General features: G+C 43.3%; 1 protein-coding gene and 1 pseudogene across 4 annotated transcripts in view; both read left to right on the top strand.

The window, feature by feature from the left end:
- LOC100591566 overlaps window positions 1–9,895 on the top strand; it is a 40,287-nt pseudogene extending 30,392 nt beyond the window's left edge.
- Window positions 9,896–16,852: 6,957 nt separating this feature from the next.
- Window positions 16,853–25,704, top strand: part of LOC100594057 (signal-regulatory protein gamma) — a 28,633-nt gene continuing 19,781 nt past the window's right edge. For 3 of the 4 annotated variants that reach the window (XM_003273439.1, XM_003273438.2, XM_003273437.3), the window contains exons 1-2: window positions 16,853–16,987; window positions 25,201–25,557. In XM_003273439.1, coding sequence (XP_003273487.1) covers window positions 16,915–16,987; window positions 25,201–25,557 — 430 coding nt within the window. In that variant the 5' untranslated portion in view covers window positions 16,853–16,914. Of the gene's footprint in view, window positions 16,988–23,255; window positions 23,410–25,200; window positions 25,558–25,704 lie in introns of those variants that run through there. The other variant, XM_003273440.2, reaches the window with a different exon arrangement.

Here is a 25,704-nt window from a genome sequence, read left to right as displayed (position 1 = left end):
CTGACTCACAGCCCCTGTCTCTATAACCCTCAGCTATGCTTTTTAAAGTGTGAAGAAATGCTCCAACCTCATTCTAAACTCTTGCGTTGCTCTGTTCTACAGCAAAAAGCATTCAACACAAAGCAAACAAAAAAAGTCTGTAGGGGAGGGGCTGGCTTTACACTCTCTTTAGAAAGGTTCTGCAGATGGCTCATTATATGTCAAGCCTGTTCCTAAAGGACAGGTCTCAGCACACACGAAGCATTTGGGACTCTTCCCCCGTGTTGTGCTGTTTCTCTTTCACTCAGCAGCATCTATGGAGCAAAGTCGAGCCTCCTGCAGCCCAGCAGAGCATGTACCCACCCCTTCTTGGTGCTGAGGACTAAGGATGAGGAGATGAGGCATTTTGTAGTGGGTGAGTGGGGCCACTGTGAGCAAGAGTTTCCATTCTCCCCTTGGGCTGTCAGGAGCCCATAGTGTATCTGGGCCTGGGGCACCCAGGAGGGAGGCTTTTCTCTAGAATTGCATGAAGTCAAGAATCTCGAAGGGACAATTGGGTGTGCGGTCAGTGTTGGGGCTCAAGAGTTCAGGGCACTTGCTCTGTTAATGGACATGAGTGCTTGGCAGGACACAGGAAGTGCCCACTGAGACACATGGAGGACAAGGAGGCAGTGCCTTCATTTCTCTCAGCCTCAGTTTCCTCATCTGTAAAATGGTGATCATCACGACTCCTTTAGGAGAGGGGATAGGATTTGAGGTTCTCTCTGTAAATCACCTAGCACATTGTAGGCACCCCTAAATCAAGCCGTTATTTCTTGTGATCTTGGGCCAGTCTTGCCTTCCCTTGAGTCCTCAGTGTCCCTATCTGTGCAATGCTGATAATCATGCACCAAACCCACTCTAGGTTCTGTGAGGATGGGAGAGAATGTGCACAGAGTCCTGAATGGTGGTGGTGTTCAGGTTATTACTGAGCTTCGGCAGAACAGTGGTTAGTGCAGGGCAGGCAGGAGCCCAACTGCCTGGGCCACTTCCGGGCTCTGGTACTTCCTGGCTCTGTGACCTGGGACAAGGTGCTCTACCACAGTGAGTCTCAGTGTCCGCACCTGTTGATGATAACACTGACCTCACAGACTGGGGACAGAAACTGAAGGAGTTAAATTCTGTTAAATGCTCAGAGCAGCACCTGGAGTGCAGTAACTGTTCCATAAATGTGAACTATGTGATGCCGAAGCTATGAGGCCTCAGATGGGTCGGTGCTCCTCCAGGCCTCAAGGATGCATGGGGTTTGGGGTGGGGTCTGGTGGCTTTCGATTCTGGCTGCTCATTAGAATCATCTGGGAAATTTGAAAAAAAAAAATTTTAAATCCAGCCCAGGGCTCCCTCCTAAAAAAATGCCAGTTTAATTGGTCTGACAGGAGACTAGTCATGCAAGTTCTCAGTGACTCCAGAAGATTCTAATACACAGCCCCCTAGCAAAAGTGGTCCCCCATTGTGTTGAGCATTGAGAGCAGCTTTTCTGGGTGTGGATGCTTCAGAACAACATGGGCCAGAGACATCTCAAAAGGCCCCAGTGGCCTGGCCAGGACCTCTCCCATGGAGCGGGCCTTAGGGGCTGAGGAGGAGAAGCCTGGTCTAAGTCCTGCTCAGATCCCAGCGTCAGTGTTGGGAACAACTTTAACATGTTTGTGTTTAAACAAGCACTGGAATCCCAGCAAATCCTTACTCTTCAGCCCCAGGAGCCTCCCTGCCTCCACACACCAAGATGTCATGGAGGAGTCTTTTCCCTATTCCTTCCAAAATGCTTCCAGCTTCTGTAAATGGCTCCTCTGGAGGGAGGCGCCTGTGATCTTGTTTGTGTTTTGAAAGCCAATTTGCCAAACTTGTTTCCTGAGGGGATTGTTCAGAAAAGGGGAGAGAATCCTCACTTGGTGGTTTCTGCTCCTTTTGTCATTTGGGTTTGTCATGAGCCGCAGGGAGCAGGGTTTGAGTCTTTTCTTGGTGTTTCTGCTCCTCTTTGTTCTGCTGCCTAAAGGATAAATGTGTAGATTCAGAAGCAGTAATGACAAGACCTGATAACAGTCACAGGGGTCATTTGTTAAGTACCTACTACATGCCAGGCTCTGTGCTTTTCATTTGTCTTGTCTTATCTTACCAGGGTGGGGTTTGTGTCCACTTTTGGCCCTTGGCCAGCCAGGCCTCCTCTCTGAGCCTCATCCTATAAAGGGGCTCACATCAGGACCCCCTCACAGGGATGGACGGGGGTTAAAAAGATTAAAGAGAGGTATAGAGGGAGCAGGCAGCATCAGGCTCCCATAAATGGAAATTGATTACATCCTCTCATCCTGCTAGGGTCCCCATGCTGGTGGTGTCTTGATAACTTCTCTTCTTCAAGTGGCACCCTCCTTACTGGGTCCTCAAAATGTCTGACACATGTTAGGGAGCAGGTTAATATGTGCAAAGGCAAACATGTGAAATGTGCTTCCTGGTGATTGTTGTAGAAGATGCAGTGTAGTAATTAGCAATTTGGAGATGCCCTTTAGGACCTGTCTATGGAGAGAAACTGCCCTCATTTTTCTGATTCTCTAACCTGTGTGTTTTCAGGATGCAGGATGAGCGTCCGCCTGCTTAGATGGCCTGGGTCTGTATTTCTTGAAATTAACTAATGATGAAAAAGTTGACCACTTTTGGCTTTCTCAGTACTCCGTGATCTTGTTTGTCAACCCAAACCTGACCCAACTGAAGACCCAGATTCCAAAAACGTTCCCTCTTTTGAAAGGCAGCACTTGGCACAGATTAGGCCTGCTAACAACAATAACAACAACAAAAAATGATTGGCAGAAAGGCCAAAAGAAATAGCATTTATTTGGGAAATAAAGAATTGTACTTTGGGTACACAGAGTCAGAGAAGCGCTGAATAGAGTCCCATACAGCAGTGCAGGAAAGGTTTTGCATAGGGGATTTTCAAAAAAGTTGGTTTTGGAGACAGTTCATTGGCTGGGCAAAAATTCTAAACTGCAAACCTGTTTTCATTGGTTACTTAAAGTACTCCAGGATGAGAGAGATCAAAATCCTACGTACCTTGACTTCGGTTGTTACTCAGATCTACAGCAACATCCTGTGGCTTGACCTTTAGCAGGTGTGGATGCAATGCTCTTACAAACTCTTGGCTCTACGTTAAAGCTTTAGCCTTAATTACTTCATTTTCTTTCACAGATCCTGCTGGAATATTTGTGAAAAGAATGAACTATATGGAACAAATTCATAAATACCTAAGAGAGATCTCTGTGTATTCATGAAATTTGGGTTAAAGATAGAACTGTGTTCACTTATATGAAGCATCCTCTGTGTTTGATCCAAAGCAAACAGTGCCCCATTTAATCCTCACTGCATCCTGGGAAGCAGAAATGCTGTCCTATTTTACAGATGAGGAGCTGGGTGTGTCAGGCCACCCATCTCCTGGGCTGAGCAGCCTGGTTCCAGCTCTCACAATGGCACCACTTCACCATTGTTCCCTGTATTGGCTTCTGTAAATACCTTCTCTTGTTGGGAACAGGCCCCCCAAAATCTGGCCATAAACTGGCCATAAACAAAATCTCTGCAGCACTGTGACATGTTCATGATGGCCATGATGCCCACGCCAGAAGATTGTGGGTTTACCGGAATGAGGGCAAGGAACACCTGGCCCACCCAGGGTGGAAAACCGCTTAAAGGCGTTCTTAAACCACAAACAGTCACATGAGCGATCTGTGCCTTAAGGATATGCTCCTGCTGCAGATAACCAACCAGACCCATCCCTTTACTTCAGCCCATCCCTTTATTTCCCATAAGGAATACTTTTAGTTAATCTATAATCTATAGAAACAATGCTTATCACTGGCTTTCTGTCAATACATATGTGGGTAAATCTTTGTTCAAGGCTCTCAGCTCTGAAGGCTGTGAGACCCCTGGTTTCCCACTCCACACCTCTATATTTTCTGTGTATCTTTAATTCCTCTAGCACCACTGGGTTAGGGTCTCCCCGACCGAGCTGGTCTCGGCACTCTCTGAGATTGGTGAACTCCCCAGGGGAGGCAGCCTAGGACCAGCCAATACACAGAGGGAGACCAATCAGTAACTTTGTTCCTGTGCCCAGATTGGTGGAAGTCACCCTGTTTAGAGAGGAGAACTTTGAACTCAGGTCTGGACTTCCTCACCTCTCAGAGCCTTTCCAGCCTGGTCTGTAAAATGAGGACACCGCCCTCTCCACATTATTAGAAGGATTAAAAACTAATGTCCATGAAGGTTCTTAATGTGTCACACACTCATCATTAATGATAGTCATCTCAGTCGTGTCTCCCGTTTATCGATGCTCCTTTTGTAGCCAAACCCTCTGCCCCTGTGGTATCAAGCACTGCAGTGAGGACACCACAGCTGAGCACACAGTGAGGTTCATCTGTGAGTCCCACGGCTTCTCCCCCTGAAACATCACCCTGAAATGGTCCAAAAATAGGAATGAGCTCTCAGGCTTCCAGATCAACGTGGACCCTGCAGGAGAAAGTATGCCATATAGCATTTGCAGCACAGCCAGGATGGTGCTGGCTCTGGAGACCTTTGCCCTCAGGTCATCTGCAAGGTGGCCCATATCACCTTACAGGGGGGCCCTCTTTGTGGGGCTGAAAACTTGTATGAAGCCATTCAAGGTAGAGAATCCTCACTCCTAGCCCAATCCCATATCTGGCTGCCAAGCCTGCTCCTCTCTGGCTTTTACTCCAGGGCTTGGATTTCCTGGAATCTAATTCCTAACTGTGCTGCCCACCTTCTATGCACCTAGATATACTGGTCACTTACTATCATTTTCATGGCAGCAGCTAGATGTCTACCCACCAGGCGCCAAGCTCTGTGCTAGATAGTTTCATTTATTTCACCAAGAGCAACTACAATTAATGAGCACCTACTATGAGCCAAGCCCCTGCGTGCCTGGTGATTTCATTGATTTTGCTGCAGTTATGACATTTCAACTGCATGCCAGGGGTTGTGCTTGCAGATTTCACTCATTCTTAGCCTAGTAGGAGCTACCAGTCCTTGAGCACCTACTATGTGCTGGGTGTTGTGCTTAATAATTTCACTCATATGCAAAGAGCACCCTCAATGTCTGAGCACCTGCTGCCTGCCTATCACTGTCCTGGTAATGCCCTCACTGTGGTGGTGGGAGCTAAGTTATAGAGCCCTCCCTGTGATCTATCTGTGCCACAAGGTTAGAGCTTCTGCCCTGTGCCGTTTCAGTTCCACCCTTCTTGGAGGTAACTCAACAGCCCATAAAGGCAGGGAACCAGGTGAACATTACCTGCCAGGTGAAGAATTTCTACCCCTAGAACCTACAGCTGACCTGGTTGGAGAACAGAAATGTGTCCCAGATAGAAACAGCCTCCATCCTCATTGAGAACAAGGATGGCACCTACAACTGGACAAGCTGGCTCCTGGTGAACGTATCTGTCCACAGGGATGATGTGCTCACCTACCAGGTGGAGCATGATGGGCAGCGGTGGTCAGCAAAAGCCTTGCCCTAGAGGTCTCAGCCCACCAGAAGGAGCAGAGCTCAGAGGCCACCCTTGGTGAGGTTACTCCCGACTTTAAAATTTTGTCTCTTTCCTTAATGTTAATAGTAATAGTCATGCTTGTTATAACATAACCTAGAAATCTATAAATATAGAGTAGATTTTTAAAGTCAGCTGTCTACCCCAAATCCCACACTCCAACAGTCACCATTACGAAGAGTTTGATGTACAGCTTGGTAGATCTTTTGACACAAATATATATTAAAGGAGGAAGAGGGAGGCAGGGAGATCATCTGTTCATGGAGTCCTGTGTTTTGCCTTCTGTCTCAGACGGTTACTTATGTTCTGCCTTCCTTGTCAGATCGGCCCTCCTGCTGTTCTTTCTCTGACTCATTTTTGTTCCATCCTAAACTTTTCCATCACATCTGCGACCTCATCCCAGCAGACTCTGGCATCTGCCATGGGAAAATCAGAAAAGGCATTTAAGACTGGACCAGGCCCCCTGGGGACCGTGACTGGTCACAGCATGAGCCTCTTCTGTGTCCTGATGCTGATATTTGACCAGTAATAACCACAACATCCCTCTGCACATTTACTACGTGCAAATTTCTGTTCATCTATACTCTCCTTTCCTGCCTCAAACATCCAGTAGTTTGGAGTTTTACAGAAGGGAAACTCAGAACTTGAGGAACAATGGGAGATGTTGGGATGTTGTTGAAGATGTCTTGTCATTAGACAAGGTGATTAGTCTAAACGAATCAAAGTAAATCTGAGGCCCTGAAGACAGGGCCACTATCAGCCTATATGGCAAATTTGTGCTAATTAGAGAAATATTCCCTTCTGCTAGACATTGTCCCGAGGATCTGAAGTTGGCCGATATTCCCCTCTCTTTGACCAAAGTATGTCCTGTTTCCCTCTCATACAATACCAGGAGGGGTCTCTGCTCCAGAAGACTTTTCAAAGGCTCGGATTCCTCCTGCATGCCCTAAGACATTAGCCTCATCTGCTGGGTCTGTGCTGGGTCACTGATTTGTCCATGTCCCTGCCTGCTGGAAGAGTGAAGACAGGAAGTGAAGGACAAACAATTTCCCCTATAATCAGAGATGCATGGAAGGTCCATAGTCATGTCCACTGCTCACCCAGTCATGCATGCACCTGCAGTTGCAAATGATTGAGGACGTTTTTCTACAAGATCAGTATTGTTATCACAGTTAATAAAATTAACAAAAATTTCCTCATGTCATCTAAATTGGGTATATTTTACAATTTTCTTAAATCTTTCATGGCTGTTTTTGGTGTGGTGTGTGTGAGCTAAAATTGGTTTTAATTCCTCTTTAATTTTTTGGTAAAATATTCCTGTGAAAGGCTGGGTGCAGTGGCTCACACCTGTAATCCCAGCACTTTGGGAGGCTGAGGCAGGTGGATCATGAGGTCAAGAGATCGAGACCAGCCTGGCCAACAGGGTGAAATCCCATCTCTACTAAAAATACAAAAATTAGCTGGGCATGGTGGGCGTGTGCTTGTAGTCTCAGCTACTCTGGAAGCTGAGGCAGGAGAATCGCTTGAACCCAGGAAGCAGAGGTTGCAGTGAGCCGAGATCATGCCACTACACTCCAGCCTGGGTGACAGAGCAAGACTCTGTCATAAAAAGAATGAAAGAAAGAAAGAAGAAAGAAAGAAAGAAAGAAAGAAAGAAAGAAAGAAAGAAAGAAAGAAAGAAAGAAGAAAGAAAAAAAGAAAGAAAGAAAGAAGAAAGAAAGAAGGAAAGAAAGAAAGAAGGAAAGAAAGAAAGGATTCCTGTGAAAATATCTGGTCTTCAAGAAATATTTTCAGAAGTGTTAAAATTATCAATTCAATTTCCTTAACCTGTTCATGTATTTCATAATGAAGGGGATACATCCTGAGAAATGTGTCATTAGCTTGAGGGAGGATAGGTAGTCAAAGAAGTGACCCCGTTCTCAGGATGCAGCAACAGTGGTGGCAGAACAGTCAATATAATAAGATTCAGCATTCACATTCTAATTGAGCTGACTAAAGCAAAGCTATCTATAATAGGGACTTCCCCTCTGTGCATTTTGACTTCACCTGTCCTCAAACTGACCCTTTGCTCATTATAATAGTAAAAAACACATCCCTGGGTGGAGATTTAAGATGCTAATGAGCTATGCAATGTATGAACAAGCTTATACAGCTACTGCTCAGGTGCACCCAGAGGACTGCCCAGAACATGCTTACTTGCAACACCTCTTTCCACCTCCTTATGAATAATCATTGAAGACTCCCATAAAGGGAGCCTCCCTAGTGCCACTCTTTGCTGTCTTATCCTTACGAACAGCCCGTCTTGAATCCTCTCTCTCTCTCTCTCTCAGGAGGTACTGTCTATTCTGCACCTAACTTTCAAAATATTCTTTTCCTTTTGCAACAAATTACTCTATGCTGCATCTCCTTTGCTGTGTGTCTCTTGTTTAAATTCTTTTAAACTAAGAAGACAAGAACCAAGGTCTCACAACAGCTATCAACAAGCTAATTTGGTTTTGGCGTGACCATCACAAAGTGTACTTACACAAACCTAGAAGGGATGGCCTACTACACACCTAAGCCATATGGTATGGCCTCTTGCTCCTAGGCCACAAACCAGTACAGCATTTTACTGTATTGAACACTGCAGGCAATTAGAACACAGTAGTATCTAAACATTTCTAGCCAGATATTGTGGCTCACACCTATAATCCCAGCACTTTGAGAGGCCAAGGCAGGGGGATCACTTGAGCCCAAGAGTTCGAGATCAGCCTGGGCAACATGGTGAGACCCTGTCTCTACAAAAAAAAATTAAAAATTAACTAGGCATGGTGATGCACACCTGTAGTTACTTGGAAGGCTGAAGTGGGAGTATCACTTGAGCTCGGGAGTTAAAGGGTGTGGTGAGCCTCGATCACACCACTGCACTCCAGTCTGGGCAACAGAGCAAGTCTCTGTATCAAAAAAAAAAGTAAGTAAATAAATATTTCTAAACATTAAAAGGTGCAGTAAATGTATGGTATAAAAGATTTTTTAATAATTTTTTAAAAATATTTTTAAAAATGGTACACATGTATTGGGCACTTCTCATGAATGGAGCTAGCAGAACTGGTTGCTCTGGGTAAGTCAGTGAGTTAGTGGTGCATGCATGTGAAGTCCTAGGAAACTACCCTATGTAGACTTTATAAATACCATACACCTTGGCCACACTAAATGTATATACATTTTTTTATTTTTAATTTTCTTAAAGAGCTGGGGTCTCACTGTGTTGCCCAGGCTGGAGTGCAGTGACGGTTCACAGGTATGATCCCACTGCTATCAGTATGACAGTTTTCACCTGCTCCATTTTTGACCTGGGCTGGTTCACTCCACCGTAGGCAACCTGGTGGTCCCTCCTCTTGTAGGAGGTCAGCACATTGATTCTGAACTTAGTGCACGGATTCAATCCAGAACTTCTGGGCTCAAGCAATCCTCCTGCCTCAGCCTCCTGAGTAGCTGGGACTACACACACGTGACACAATGCCTGGTCTAGGTTACGCTAAATTGATTTTTAAAATATTATGCCTTGTTCAATAATATATTAACCTTAGCTTGCTGTAACATTTTTATGTTATAAAGTTTTTAATTTTTTAACTTTACTTGTTAGTAACAACACTCAGCTTAAAACAAGCACATTTTATTACTGTGCAAAAATATTTTTTTCCTTTACATCCTTATTCTATGAGGTTTTTGCTAGTTTAGAACTTTGTCTTTCTTTTTTTCTTTTTTAAACTTTCTTTGTTAAAAACTAAGACATCCCACACACATTAGCCTGGGCCTACACAGGGTCAGGAACAGCAATAGTGCTGTCTTCCACCTCCGCATCTTGTCCCACTGGAAGGCCTTCAGGGGCCATAACTCGCCTAGAGCTGTCATCTCCTAGAAGAACAATGCCTTTTTCTGGCATCCCTCCTGAAGGACGTGCCAGAGGCTCTTCTTGACAGTCCTTTCAGAAACAAGTCCATGGCTTCCTTGCAACGTATGAATACCTGAGTACAAGCTCTCTTAACCCCCTCCTTCCAGTAGGAGAGCCTGGCACTGGGAGATGGGGTGACTGGGATGAAGGAGCCTCTTTCTCTGGCTTCTGCCTTGGGTTGGATCCAGGGCATCCAGGGCAGGACTCAGATTCAAAAGTTTTGGAGCCTTGCTGGGCCCATGTAGCCTTGGATGGGATAAGTGGCGGCCCATCCCACGTGGCCCCTCTCATGGCTCCTCCGGGAGTCTCATGATTTCTAGGGCTCATGCCAGCTCCTTCTGCCCCACTCCTCGTAGCTCTCCTCCTGGGCCCCAGGGCACTGCTGGTGGTTAATGTCTCTGCCATCTAACATCCATTGAAGCAGAGGCCTGACTGTAAGTGTGGGGATAGAAGGGCTGGCCAAGGATTGCCGCAGAAGGGCAAGGCCAGCCGAAGGGCCCAGCTCACACACCACGCAACATCAGGCTCAGTGGAGTTTAGAGAAGGTAACCGAGCTCCTTCCGCACCCTTGGGAGTCTCAGCAAACCCTCTAAGAGGCTCCCAGCCCCAGGAAGTGTGTGGGTGCTACAGGAAGTGGGTTACAGCAGGGCGGTTCAAAGGTGTCCACGGTGCCTTAGGGGCCTATTGGGGAGGTGAGAAGAGGGTGCTAAGTGAGGGGCAACTCTGTAGGTGTTATTAGGTCTAGATTATTTGATGCTGGACTCCATTCTAAGGAATCTCCACTGTAGAGTAATGCTGAGAAGCCCCAGATAGGCACCTCTGAAAGCTGTTCCCACTCTGATCCTCTGAGTGCCTGAGTGGAAGGGATGTGGGAAGGGGTGCCAGGACTCAGGAGGGGGGCTGAGCTGGCACAATCCTATCTCAGAGCTGCCTGTCCAACCACCACAGACATCTCAGGAGGAGATCAGCCCCGAGAACATAACAGCCTCTCCGGAAACATTTCTTGAAGGATGAGCAGATGATTAAACCTGGACGTATTTTCCCACAGCTCCTTCCTTCCTCCCCTGCCATGTGGAACCCTCAGTCTCTGCCACCTTGATGCCCCAGAGTGGAGTCTTCACACATGGTCCTGAGCAGGGGCCAAGGAATGGGGCTCTGGGCACCAACTCACAGCATCCCCCTAGAATGTGAGAAACACATCAAATCTGAACACACCAGGATTCCTCGCATCCATCACTTTGAGACAGGCCATAAACCACAGACTCTCTCCAGCTTTTCAGTAGTTATTCTATCTTCTGGATTCCCGCCTACTCCATCTCCCCAGCCTTGTTGAGGTTCTCTATTGCCTCCTGAATACAAATGAACCCCCATCCCAGTTTTAAGGAAAAAAATAGTTCTCTTTCCTCTTCGTTTAAGCATCCAAGATAGTTTGAATATTTGTTCCATCTAAATCCCATGTTGAAATTTGATCCCCTATGTTAGAGGTAGGGCCTGATGGGAGGTGTTTGAGTCATGGGGGCAGATACATCATGAATGACTTGGTGCTATCTGCAGTAATAATTGAGTTCTTGCTCGATTAGTATTCACAAGGTTTGATTGTTACAAAGAGCCTAGCACCTCCCTCTTCTCTCTCTCTCTTCCTTCCTCTCTCACCATGTGATGCCAGCTCCTCTTTGTCTCTCACCATGAGTAGAAGCAGTCCGAGGGCCTCATCAGAAGCAGACGCTGACACCGTGCTCTTGTACAGTCTGCAGATCCAGAAGCCAAATAAACCTCTTTATAAATTACCCAGCCTCAGGTATTTCTTTATAGCAACACATATGGACTAAGACAGTGTCCTACTCCTCACACCTACAAAGAAAGCAGTTCTCCCTCCTCTCTCTGGGATGGAAACACTAGTTGTTTCTGACAATCTGCAACTTTCCTAACCCTGTTGCTCATGGCAGGAATGCTGTGACAGTTCAAAAGCTTGGGAGTCCTCCTTCATTTCTTTTTCATTTATATGCAATATTCAATTATGCCTTCAAAGTGCTTATGTCCACTGGTGAGACGATAAATGTATAACAGTTGACTCTTCAAAAGGATAAAGAAGGCTGATTTATAGCGCTTGCCAATTTTGGTAGTGTAAATACTCCCAATATGGCCAACTTCAAGCTTCCAACAGTTTAACAACCAGATTGCAAAATTCCTGAAAGGTTGACAATTGGCTCTCTTGAACCAGCCCAAGCCTGCTCCAGTACACCACTGGGTTATATTTATCACCTGCGTGCTTCTCACCTCCATCACTCCTTCCTGGTCCCAATCAGTATCACCTCTTCCAAACTGTTGCTGTCGTCTTTACTGGATTGCAATTTTCAGCCACAATGATTTTTTTTTTTTTGAAAAGTCAAATTGTATCATTCCTCTGCTTCTTCCCCAAAACAGCTGCATGGCTCACTCTGTTCTTTCGTTCAAGTAAGTTTCTGCTCAAATTTCACTTTATTAAAGGCACGTTTTGTAAACCATGGTGAGGAAAAATAGCCATTTTCCTCTCCTACCCTGGAATTTAAATTCCTCTTATCCTGATCAGTTTTTCTCCGTAGCACTGTATTATATTACCACGTGTGCTTATTTTGCATGTCCTCACTTTGCATGGCAGTGCAGGATTGTAAAAATCACTGGAAACCATGAAGCCCTGGAAAACAACTCTACATTCAATGGGAAAAATAATGGTTGTTCTGTGATCCTCATAATTTTTGTTCAAAGTATTAAAAACTGTCATATTGTCAGTTAGAAGTGTAGCAGGAAGTTCAAATATTTAGTACACTGTAATTCAAAGCATTAGAAACATTGAGAGTTAAATTGTTCTATTTCTTTGTAAAAATGTATCAACAGTAGTTGTAACAGTGCTTGCCTTTGCCTTGTATATTTACTATATGGAATAAGTGAAAGAACAACAGGACACTCTGGTATATTTTTAAATGATTGCTTTTCCTCTCTGTGTCTTGGGAGCACAAGTGAATATTTCTCCCATATTCACTCCAACGAGCTAAGCAAGCTACCAGAGGTAAAACTCACAAAAGTGTGGGAGACCTCCGTTATTGGGTCCTCCTGGAGTTTGTGTCTAAGACTGGCCCTCAATGAGCCTCAAGAAATTCTTCAATTACAGTGCAGGTTTTCCTTCCCCGGCACTGGTTCCCACAGAGGTTTAGGCTTCAGGAAGTTGTGATTCTCTATATTACCCTGCCCAACTCCCCAATTCTGGGGACAGTGATTTGCCCTGTGACCTCATTTTTCTGACAGATCTAAGAAGAGTTGTCATTTTTTATTTGCTCAGCTTGTTCCTTGGTGTTGACTTAAGGGACTTTTTGCAGGGGTTGTGCAGGAGACTGGGTTTCATCCCAGAAAGCTGCTACAGCCACAAGCCCTCAAATGTGCCACACCTGGAATTATGGTCTCCGAAGCTGCAAGCTCAGTCCTTAGCTACAGAGCCCTCTTGGTCTGGCTGTCAATGAGGAAGGGTCATGGGACCCCTGGCATGAGATGAGTGCCTCTGAAACAGAGAGCAGGTTCTGGGGCAGTGGACCTCTCTCCAGTACTGGCTAAAACTCCCCAGGCCTGGGAACCCCAAGCACAGACAGACACAACTTCCCAGGGGTGGCAACTGTGTCCGCTTCCTCTTTCACAATGAAGGATGCTCCCAGTCTTGTGGCCCTTTCTCCCTACAGCTTCCTCACTCCTCAGACAACATAGCAGGTAAGGAGATGCTCTCCTTTCCTGCAGAGTAGAGTCTGGATTCTCTCCATGAGACAGTCTGACAGGGCAGGCAATGTCCATCCCTGTCTCCCAGCCCATCTGGACAGCCCCTGCCACTTCCTCTGCTGCCAGGACTCACAGGTGAGTGCAGCCTGCTCTACATGAGGGTGTTTCTACATGGTGTCTCCTCACCCTCTCAGCCCATCTCACCTGCTCCTATTGATTTACATTTGGGAGCATTTTCTTCTCTCCCATCCCAGCATGAGACAAGATTTGGAACAGCTTTTCCATGAGCATTTGCGTGGACCCTTACTGGGGTCATATTGATTCCCCCAGACGTCATGCCTGTACCATGCCCCTGGTGCTGGTAATGACTCCATGATTCTAGGGCTGGGCACATGACCTCAGCTTGTCGTCGTGGTACTCCACCTCCACCAGCCACTGGCCAAGGTAGTCACACTGCATCATAAATGCTTGAGGGCAGAGGATCTGTTTTTTAAAATTGTTGCTATTACCAAAACACTACCTAATAACAATAATATATAACTACTATATATAATAATAATGGTAATACTGAATATATAACTTTTGGAGGATGTGGTCAGATAGTATTAAGTAATTTGCATATATATTAGTTCATTTAATTCTCACCACAAACTTACAAAGATGGTATGATTATTCTCTCCGTTGTACACTTGGGGAAACTCAGGAAACAGGGAAGTTAATAGTGACCCCAGGATCACACAGCTGGGACCCATTAGAGCTGGATTTCAGACCAGGAAGTTTTGATTCCTAAGCCCACAGTCTTCCATCTTTAGTCTTCTGGAGCATCCACGGGCTCCCAGTTTCTCATGTGTCCCAAAGTCGTCCCTGGTTATCTGCACCTGCTGTGATGAGTCAGGGTGAAATATGGCAGATAAAGGAGAATTTTGGCTCACGGACTCCCAGGCTCCTGGTCCTCTCAAACATTCAGATTTTATCCGTGCTTCCCTAAGTAAGCCTAAATTTAAATTTCAATTCTCCACATGATTTCCACAAAAATTGTAAGCATCTGTGTACTTACTTGATCTTTACTGAAGGATTGAAGTTCACAAGAAGGCACTTGCTTCTCTAAGCACAGATTCTGCCATCTTCCTGACACTATACTATGTATTTTTGAGTCATATATGCCCAATTCTTATTTTTGGAGACATAATACTTTATGACTCACATCTCTCAAAGTAATGTAGTAATGTGGCTAGGTAAAAATAGAGCAATAGTATTTCTTTATCATGCCCATTTCTGTTTCATATTAATACATGCCTGATGTGGGTTTATGAATTTACTTCTCTTTTGTTTTCCTTATAAGATCATTAAGTATACTAATTTTAAGGAACTTTACCGATTTTATTTTTTCATATTTGCTCAGGTGTGAAGTTCTTTTGATTGCTATTTGTTTTTGAGGTATTGTTTTTCTTGAATTTGTTAGCTGCAGTGCTGTTCCTCAAATCTTTGGTGATTCTTGCTTGCACTGCCATCTTCCCAGGAATAATTCCCCACGTGATCATGGGTTGTCAGGGCCTCGTGGAGCGTGGCACCTGCCCCAGCCTCACTGTGAGGGCTGCTCCTAACTGAGGCTGTGGCTTCTTCTCTGCTTTCTTCCTGAGGGATGTCTCTCCCTTCCTATGAGAGGTGTCATAGTACAACCATTAAAAGTGAAGGCTGTGGAGTGTGGCAGCCTATGTTCCAGTTCTAAAAGCTGGGTGATCTTGATCAAATCCATTACTCTCCATGTGCCTCGGGTTTTCTCACCTGTGAAAGGAGGTTAATGGTTGAGCTTACCTCATGGGGTCAGAGCAATGATTTAATGACATTACCAATAGAAAAATGCTTGGCACCATATCTGGAGCACAGGAAACTCTCAATAAATGATAGCTGTTGTAATTCCTTCATGTCATATAGAAGCCAATTGCTTGTATTCAAGTGTAATTAGACATTGATTCATATATTCTTTTCATTTTGTGTTTTCATTACTGTGGGTATGGAGAAGGAGGGGAAGATTTCACCCTGTGTACATCTGCCACATTAAAACAGAACTTTCAATTAAAACATGATAACATTTACAATTTGATTTGAGAATTATTCATGACAGATTAAGGACCTAAAACCCACATGTGAGATGAAGGATTGTGGACCGGTCTTTCTTAGTCATAGATGCTGGAAGAGAAATCATTTATTTTAACAAGGTGGCTTTTCTAAGGCACAATTGTGGCAGAGAACCAGTGGACTCTTCCTGTACACAGAAAATAATTATAGCCATGTTTTTTTGCTTATAATTAGTTGTGAGTCAAGCATTCAGTATGGCTTATATTATTCCTACCATAGCTCTACAAGGTGCATATTCTAACCTTTATTTACATATAATCAAACTAAAGCTCAGAGAAGTAGTGTCTTTTTGAAAATCACACAGCTGGAAATTGTAAGAGGAGGAATTAATCTATGGATGAGCAAGGAGCAGGATTTAGAGAATCCAGAGGGAGAAATTGATTTTAGGGTGGCAGGGATAGTCCAAATACACCATATAAGCTGGGTCTTAGGAGGCCTGGGTTGCTGGGAGAAAGCCACTGGTGGGCAACTCAGCATGCAGTAGGGATCCACTCAAAAGCAACATTTGAGTTCCCGCTCTTCACCTGGCACCGTGAGTATCAATAATGACCTACTGGGTTTCAGGCATGATATGGTCATTATCTTTTTAATCGTCACTAAAACACTGCACAAAAAGACTTACTATTACCAGTTTAGGAGACTGAAACTGAGCATAGGAGGGCCCAGCGACTTCCCCAACTCCTTGGCACACACTCTTGGCAGGAGCATGGATTTTTCCTCTTTCCTCATTTCCCATCTGAACTCAGTGGTGAATGAAATAGGTGCTCTGTGTGTAGAAGAAAGGGTATTGAAATTGATGTGATGGCCCCAGGAACCTGCCCACCATAATCTTCTCTCATCATAACCCTATCCCCTTTCCATAACCCACAATCCCCACCTCACTCCACAAAGCAGTTGCTTATTACCTCAAACCCAGTTTCTCTCCTGGAAGGAGTCAAGAAATAATTCCTTCTGCTGGGTGCAGGCACATGAAAGTGCTAAGGTCCACAAGAGACTGAATTTGGGCTAAGTTTTGCCAATTATAGCAATTTGGAATAGAAAATCATTTCAGCTGATTCCTCTCCAGTGTTGAGCAGGTCCTTTCAACTCTTCTCCTACCTCCAGCAGAGTGGCAATTGGTTGAGGCTGCTGCAGAATGAGACCACAAGCCAACCACATCCTAGGGTCTTGAAAAAAAGACTTTAGAAAACAGTACCTAACAACAGATCTTTCTTGGCTTAAAAGCCCCAAATGGCAAATCACCAAGAAGACCTGAAAATGGGGTTGGGGACATGAGGAGGGAGCACAGGTCCCAGGCAGGCAGGAAGCATTATTTCTGCTAACCATGTCTGATTCTCCTGAAAATGGAGCACGAGTAACTCCTTGCTTTGTAGCTGCCTGCTGTGCCTGATTTGTAAGTCACAATCTAGAAGCAGGTTACTGTCGCACTCCATCGTAGCCACTTCCTCTTGAATTGAGGGAGGCAGGGCTTGTCTTCTGTCTTCATAGCAGGGCCTGAGATCTCCCCAGAACAGACGTTTGAACAGAACAGGCTTCTGAGTCTCCAAAATGCCTGTCCCAGCCTCCTGGCCCCATCCTCCTGGTCCTTTCCTGCTTCTGACTCTACTGCTGGGACTTACAGGTGAGCATTGCATTGGGCTAGAACCCTTTCTCCCTGCCTCCTGAACCTAGCCTTGCCCCTGGACTTGCAGCAATTTCAGATAAGTACAAGCACTGCCAAGGAAGGCCAAGGACTGGACATTGTCCAAGAGCAGAAGATCAGGGAGCTGAGCACTTTCTCTGTGGATCTGCAGCTGGCTACCAGAGGCATCAAACCTTGTGATGCTTCTGCCACCATCACAATTACTTACATTTTTATAATTTTTTTTTGACAAACACAGAAGAATCATTATTAAATCCTTACCTGTCTTGAGTCCTCCTACCCATTTTTCTGTGCCCTCCTCCTCTTTAAGAAGCTCCACATTTCATGCTTACAGGGTCCTATATTCCTTTCTTAGGGCTTCCACTACAAAGCACCACAGACTCAGTGACTAAAACAATAGACATTTACTTTCTTTCTTTCAGTTCTGGAGGCTGAATTGCAAAATCAAGGTGCCAGCAGGGTTAGTTTCTACTGAGGTCTTTCTCCTTGGCTTGTAGAAGGCCATCTCCTCCATGTGTCTTAACACATGGTCTTCCTCTGTGTGTGTCTGTGTTCTCACTTTCTCTTATGAGAACATCAGCCATATTGGATTAAGGCTCCCCGCCAATGACCTCATTTAACTAAATTGCTTCATCCATTTATGCCTAGTGCTCCATTATTGGATCACTAAGCTTGCGGGAGTTATTTATATCCTACTGCTCAAGGGCATTGCCAAGGTCTGATTTTTCAAATTAAAAAAATTGCAACCTCAGGCATAAATGGGTTAAAGACCTTGTCTCCAAATATGGTCACATTCTAAGGCGCTGGGGATTGGGGCTTCAACCCATTCATTTTGGGGGCACATTCAGCCCATAACAGGCATCACAATCTCCCTTGGTCATCTTGACTTTCCTCTGGAGAATTTATTTTCCCTTCCCCCAGGCAGACAGGATTGGGAGGTCTTTCTTGGTGCCACCTGAGAGAGCCCTGTTCACAGCTCCCAGACAGGCTGCCTGTCTTCACCCCTTTTTCAGACCATGCAGCTGACCCCCGGTCACAGGGCTGGGCACAATAGCCTCTCAATTGCCCACTGAGCCCTGCTGTGATGTCACCTCACAGGTCTTAGAGGGCAAGGGTCTCACTTTTCAAATTATTTTTTTTACACATACACTGTACCCAAATGACAGCAGTAATAGTTCAGCAATTGCTCTCTTCCTGTAAGGCAGACACACTTCTTAGCATTTTGTGTGTATTAAGTCAACTAATCCTCACAACATCCCTGTGTGAAAGCTACAACTCTTGTGCCCTATTTGCAAATAGGGAGTGAGGCAGAGGCAGGAACTTGTTCATTGTCCCCTACCTCAGTCCATGGAGCAGTTGGGATCAAGTCCAGGTTGACCAGCTCCAGAGTTTATCACCCTTTTAACCATGTTATGCTACGTGTAGAAATATTAGAAAATGCAGGGAAGCAAACATTAGATTAATAATCACCCATCACACCAGTCAGAAACAATCAGAGGTAAAACGCTAGTGTATGTATGTTTTCCCAAAATGTTGTTAAAAATATGTTGGATGATTTCTATGTGCCAAATATTTTACTGAGATTTTTAAATTTGTCATAATTGTAATTAATGCACAAAACAACCTTATATACTAACATGATAAGCCAAACTTTTATACATATTTGTGAATGTGTATATATACACATTATATATACATATATATGCACACGTGCATATGCATGTACATGTACATGCACAGATGAGATTTCATTTTTAGTCATTGTTTCTCTAACTTTCTATTTAATTTTCTATTTTCAGTGAAATTTTTAACAAAATAAATATTTTATTTTATTTTTATTTGACAAAAGTATGCATACTTATGTACAACATGTTATGAAATGTGCATACATTGTGGAATGACTAATTTGAGCTAATAAACATATGCATTACCTCACATATTTATCATTTTTTATTGTGAGAACTCGTAAACTCTGCTCTCTCAGCAGTTTTCAAGAATACAATTCATATTATTAAGTATAAACACCACATTGTACAATAGATATCTTGAACTTATTTCTCTTATCTAAATTGAAATTTTGTATCCTTTGACTAATATCTCCCCAACTACACCCGCTCTGTAGCACCAGATAAACACCATTCTACTTTCTACTTCTATGAGCTCAACTTTTTCGATTCTACATACGTGAAATCATACAGTGTTTGTCTTTCTGTGCCTGGCTTATTTCACTTAGCAGAATGTCCTCCAGGTTCATCCATGCTGTTGCAAATGACAGGATTTCCCTTTTTGTAAGGCAGATTAGAATTCCATTGTGCATATAGACTACATTTTCTTTCTCCATTTATCTGCTGATAGACACCTAGGTTGATTCCATATCTTGGCTTTTGTAAATAATGCTGCAATGGACATGGGAGTGCAGATATCTCTGTGACATGCTGATGTCATTTCCTTTGGATATATGCCAGTAGTGAGATTACCAGATCAGATAAGAGTTATATTTTTAATTTCTTGAGGAAACTGCATACTGTTTTCACTAATGACTCTACTAATTTACATTCCCACCAACTGTCTGCAAGGGTTCCCTTTTCTCCACATCTTCTCCAATACTAAATTTCCTCTTTTTGATAATAGCCATTCTTACAGGTGTGGGATGATATCTCGCTGCGGTTTTAATTTGCATTTATCTCATGAATAGTAAGGTTGGATGTTTTTTATATGCTGACTTGCCATCTTAATGTCTTCTTCTGAGAAATGCCTATTCCGATCTTTGGCCCATATTTTAATAGGGTTGTTTTCTTATGGTTGAATTGTTTGACTTCCTTATATATTTTGTATACTGACTCCTTATCAGATGTATGGTTTGCAAATGTTTTCTTCCATTCTACAGATTGTCTCTTCACTCTGTTGATTGTTTCCTTGGCTGTGTAGAAGCTTTTTTAGTTTGTTGTTAATGTCATTTGTCTATTTTTGCTTGTTGCCTGTGCTTTGGGGCTCAAATCCAAAAATGTATTGCCAAGACCAATGTCATGAAACTTTTCTTCTAGTTCTTGTACAGTTTCAGATCTTACATTTAAGTCTTTAATCCATTTTGAGTTGATTTTTGTATGAGGCATGAGAAGAAGGTCTAATTTCATTCCCCTACACATGGATATCCAGTTTTCCCAACACCACTTTTTGAAGAGACAGACCTTTCCCCATTGTGTTTTCTTCACACTTTTGTCAATGGTCAGTTGAGTGTGAATGTGTGAGTTTATTGCTGGCTCTCTGTTCTGATCCATTGGTCTAAATGTCTCTTTTTATGCTGGTGCCATGCCATTTTGATTACTTTGACACTGTAGTCAATGTTGAAATTAGGCAGTGTGGTGCTTCCATCTTTGTTCTTTTTTTTTTTTTTTTTTTTTTTTTTTTAGATGGAGTCTCACTCTGTCGCCAGTCTGGAGTGCAGTGGTGCAATCTCAGCTCACTGCAATCTCCGCCTCCTGGGTTCAAGTGATTCCCCTGCCTCAGCCTCCCAAGTAGCTGGGACTACAGGTGTGCATCACCATGCCTGGCTAATTTTTTGTATTTTCAGTAGAGACAGCGTTTCACCATGTTGGTCAAGACGGTCTCGATTGCCTAACTTCGTGATCTACTTGCCTCGGCCACCCAAAGTGCTGGGGTTACAGGCGTGAGCCACCGTGCCTGGCCCCATCTTTGTTATTTTTGCTCAAGATTGCCTTGATGTAGCATATCACATTTGGAGATTTATGAATGTTGTACCATCCTGGCATTCCTGAGATAAATCTCATGTGACCATGCTGAAACACACACAGGATTTTAAAAAGACTTTCTTTACTGTAACGTTCAACTCATTTTTTCAGTCTACATGAAATGCACATTGAAGAGATGTGTGGTTTTCCCTATTGCCCAGCCATTCTCCCTCCTTCCTACTTCTCTAATCTTACCACTCAAAGTCCCCCAATCTGTTAATATAAGCAACAGATAAGCAAACTTCTCTCTTGGTAAAATGCATTTTCCATCAAAACGGAATTTCTGTGCATTTTTATCCTGCAGTTCCCTCTTCCATGAATGGTAGAAATGAGGAAAAAAATGTGGGGATACAGGTGACACAGGTCTGCCTATATTACCTATAACTAGAGTTATATTTATATCCATATCCATATTCTTATCCTTATCCTTGTCATCTAATGTCCACTGAAGCCTCCAAGCCTCAAGAAATCTACCGAGCAATAACTTTACAATTTTTGAACATTCACCATGTGGCAGACACTGTTGGAAATGCCTTACATCTTTTACTTAGTGTGATCATTATATATAAGGTAGATATTCTTGTCACCTTCCTTAACAGATAAGAAAACAGAAGCACAAAGTGCTCCAGGCTCACTCATTGGTAACTGGTGGAGCTACAATTTGAACTCAGGCACTCTGACTCTAGAGGTCACAGGTTTCACCATTACTCAAACACTTCCGGTCTTGATTCTATTCCACGATATTTCTGCAGCTGCTGCTCTTGGGAGTGGAGTGGGCGATGTGGTGTGAAGGGGGTTCTTCTACTTTCTTCTCTGGGCTCTTCTACTTTCTGTATGTTTGCAAATTGATTTTTTTTCACTAAGTACTCTACATGGGAAACTCATTTTCTGTCAAATTCCACAGGAGCAAACCACCTAAAATAGAAGATTTCAGTCTTCAAGGGAAATGTCCCACTGAGCAATTCAAACATTACGCACATATCTATTGGATACCTACTATGTGCCAGGATCTGACATAAAAACGTGGGGTACTTTGTTAGAATAAAAGAGAAAAAGTAATTGCCCTTTTGTTGCTTACATCCACATCAATACACAGGATAAATAGGTGAATGAAAAAATTAATTTTTGACAATGATAAGTGCAATAAAAATAAAGTGTGAGTATGTGAATGTTATCTTGTGAAAGTATTCATATATCCCTTTTATTGTTTTCATCATAAGTAGATATACAAATTTACCAGATGCTTTTCTGCATCAAAAAAGATGATCATGTGTTTTTTCTATTTATTCTATAAATATGGCATACCATATTGTTTGTTTGTCATTTGTATATTGAAACATACTCATATTCCAGGAATAAATACCACTTGTTCATGGTTTATAATCCTTCTAACATGCTGTTCAATTCAGTTAGCTAGTATTTGGTTGAGGATTGTCGCATCAACAAATCCAGTAGTAATAAGGCCGCTGTCAACAGAAAGGTGTGCAGCTGCACCTGACAAATTTTAATTTTGTGTTTCAGTAGAAGTTTACGTTCCAATGGGACCCATTTCAGATGAGCAGGGACTGGCCTGTGGGACAACCAGTGGTTAATGCTTGCACCAGGAAATATTCCCCCTAGATCTGGACCACAAGCCAGTAGATTCTAGTAGATAACCAGTCATTTTTTGTTAGAATGAAGTAAAGAAGAAGGCAGAGAGGGGCTTTTTTGTTTTGTTTTATTTTTTTGTTTTGCATTAGAAGCCCTGGGGAAGTTTATGACCATCAGGAGTGGTCTAGCGATTCCAAGAGGAATGAAAATCATTGCCCAAGTCTCTAGAGAAAAGAGGTATTTTTGTTTGTTTGAAAGCACTAAAAGGAGTGCCTGTTGATTTTAATTTGCAAGTAAAATTTGTAAATGAAGAATACATTGCCACCGGCACCTCAAAACAACTCAGAGATGCTGGATTATGTGATATTATTATAAGTATCACATGAGTCTTCTTTGAAGAGGTTGCTATATCATCCTGTGCTCTTGAAGAAAGGCACCTGTCATTATTGATATTGGAATAGGATACACACTTTAGGATAGAGAGTCTTGGCAGCACTCCAAAAGGCAACACATAGCTGTGCATAGCACAACACAAGAAAAGCATCAGGGCAAAAAAAAAAAAACCTTCTCAAATTGTGGAGCCGATCAGTAGCAAATCAGTAAGCCATGAACAGTCGAAGTCATCTCCTAGGAACTTTCTACCCCGGTTTAGAATAATCCCCTCCTCATTGCCATTAGTGTTGAAAATGGTAGAGTAAGTCCTGCAGGTTGTGTCTTTAAGGATCACTCTAACATGGTCATGAAAATTTCATCTGGAGAGGCATAGCTGGGTAGGGCATGCCACACAGGAAGCCATATGGGAGGAGCTCCCCGGGAGTAGGCTCAACCAAGCAGATGGGGAAGCAAGAGAGATGAGAGATGGGAAGCCATTGCCTTTACTGGGAGTCAGGGTGGAGGACACAAAGAAAAAGCATGATGGGTTTCACTAGAATGTTTCAGTGTCACTAGGTCACAGAAGAGGAGGACAAGAAGAGGAATTGTGACAGGGACCAGCTTTATCACAGTGGTGTACCCGGTTGGGCAGGGTGCTCACAACTTGTTTGTGGGATGTTGAGGTGTCAGGTAAATATTATTTTTTTAAAAAAAAATTACATATAAGTGGACATCTTTATTTCTTCATATGACTTTGAGTTGCCATATGGCATCCTTTCATTTCCACCTGAAGCACTCCCTTTAGCATTTCTTGTAAGCAAGGTTTTGTGGTCATGAACCATCTTAGCTTTTGTTTATCTGAGAATGTCTTAATTTCCCCCTTGTGTTTGAAGGACACTTTTGCCAGGTATAGAATTCACAGTTGACAGATTTTTCCTCTTTCAGCATTTTGAACGTATCATCCCTCTGTCTTCTGGCCTCCAATACTTTACATAAGAGCTCAGTTGATAATCTTACTGAGGGTCTCTTGTATGTGAGGAATCGCTTCTCTCCCACTGCTTTCAGGATTCTTTGAATTTAGTTTTTGACAGTTGAATTACAATGTACCTTAGTGTGGGTCTCAGATTCTATCCTTGAGTTAAACTTGAATTTCTTCAGTGTCTTTAAATTTGTACATTCATGTATTTTATTAAGTTTGTGAAGGTTTTGGCCATGATTTCTTCAAATAATCTTCTGCTCCTTTTTCTCTTCCTCTTTTTTTTTCCCCCTGGAACTCTAATAATGTGTATTCCAATCCATTTGATAGTGTCCCAAAATTCCCTTAGATTCTGTTCTCTATATTTTATTCCATTTTCCATCCATATCTCAGTCTTAATAATTTTAATTATTCCATCTTGCCGCTTTATGATTTTTCTTCCACCTGCTCACATCTGTTGGGGAACCCCTCTACTGAACTTTTAATTGTTGTATTTTCAACTTCCAAGTTTCTGTTGGATTTCATTTTATAATTTCTCATTCTGGATGTTCTTATTTTGTTAATGCATTTATATTCCTGCTGTTTTAGTTCTTTGTCCATTGTTTCCTTTACTTCCTTGAGCATTTTTAAGACAGTGGTTTTAATACTGGGTCTAGTGTCAGAGTGGACCCAATATATCAGAAGGGTCCTTATAAGAAGGAGGAAAGAGATTAATTCTTTGAGAAGGACATGTAAGGATGCAAGCAAGACGTTAGAGTGATAGGAAGATGTAACAGTGAGAAAGGAATGTGGGCAGCCTCTAGAATTTGGAGAGGCAAAAAACAGCCTGCAGAAGACACATAGCTTTATTGACAGTTTTTAAATACATATATATATATAATATACAAAAATATATATGACACTTATACAACATGTATATGTACACTTCAAAGTAGAGTTCAGGAGTTCTACTCAGGTCCTCAACCCAAAGCTCTACCTTGAAATTGAATCCCTTGGCTGGGCTTGATGGCTCTCACCTGTCATCCCAGCACTATGGAAAGCCGAGGCAAGTGGATCACTTGCACTCAAGTAAGAGCAACCTGGGCAGAGTGGTGTGACCTGTTTCTACAAAAATACAAAGCTTAACCTGGCATGGTGGTATATACATGTGGTCCTAGCTACTCTGGAGGCTGAGGTAGGAGGATCACTTGAGGCTGAGAGGTTGAAGTTGCAGTGAGCCATGATTATGCCTCAGCACTCCAGCCTGGGCAACAGAAGAGGACCCTCTCTCTCTCAAAAAAAAATGAACTTCTCATTGCCTCAGGCCTCAGTGCCCTCAATTGTAATACAGTCTTATGTTATAGGCTTGTTGTGAGGGTTAAATGAGATAATACATGCAGTGTGCTGCGATCAAGTCCTGCTCCTGATTCCTGATGTGCACCCAGTCACTGAATATCTTTGATAAACATGAGGAAATACAGGATTATGTAAGGAGGAGAAAATGATTGCTTTGTGCTCCTTTCCAGAAGTGGCAGGTGAGGAGGAGCTACAGATGATTCAGCCTGAGAAGCTCCTGTTGGTCACAGTTGGAGAGACGGCCACTCTGCACTGCACTGTGACCTCCCTGCTTCCCGTGGGACCCGTCATGTGGTTCAGAGGAGCTGGACCAGGCCGGGAATTAATCTACAATCAAAAAGAAGGCCACTTCCCCAGGGTAACAGCTGTTTCAGACCTCACAAAGAGAAACAACATGGACTTTTCCATCCGCATCAGTAACATCACCCCAGCAGATGCCGGCACCTACTACTGTGTGAAGTTTCGAAAAGGGAGCCCTGAGAACATGGAGTTTAAGTCTGGACCAGGCACGGAGATGGCTTTGCGTGGTGAGTGCAACATGGACCTCCCTCATCCCCTGATGTGTGACAATAACTCAATAGTAACACCTTCCATTCTTTGAGCAACAATCAGGTGTGGTGGTGAGTGCTCATTTTCACGACCTGATGTCACCCCCTTCTACAGATCAGGTGAGT

Source organism: Nomascus leucogenys, chromosome 13 (assembly GCF_006542625.1).
Source record: "Nomascus leucogenys isolate Asia chromosome 13, Asia_NLE_v1, whole genome shotgun sequence".
NCBI classification, from domain to species: domain Eukaryota; kingdom Metazoa; phylum Chordata; class Mammalia; order Primates; family Hylobatidae; genus Nomascus; species Nomascus leucogenys.
The sequence above is the reverse complement of the archived record's forward strand: the minus strand, read 5'-3'. Positions and strand labels throughout refer to the sequence as shown.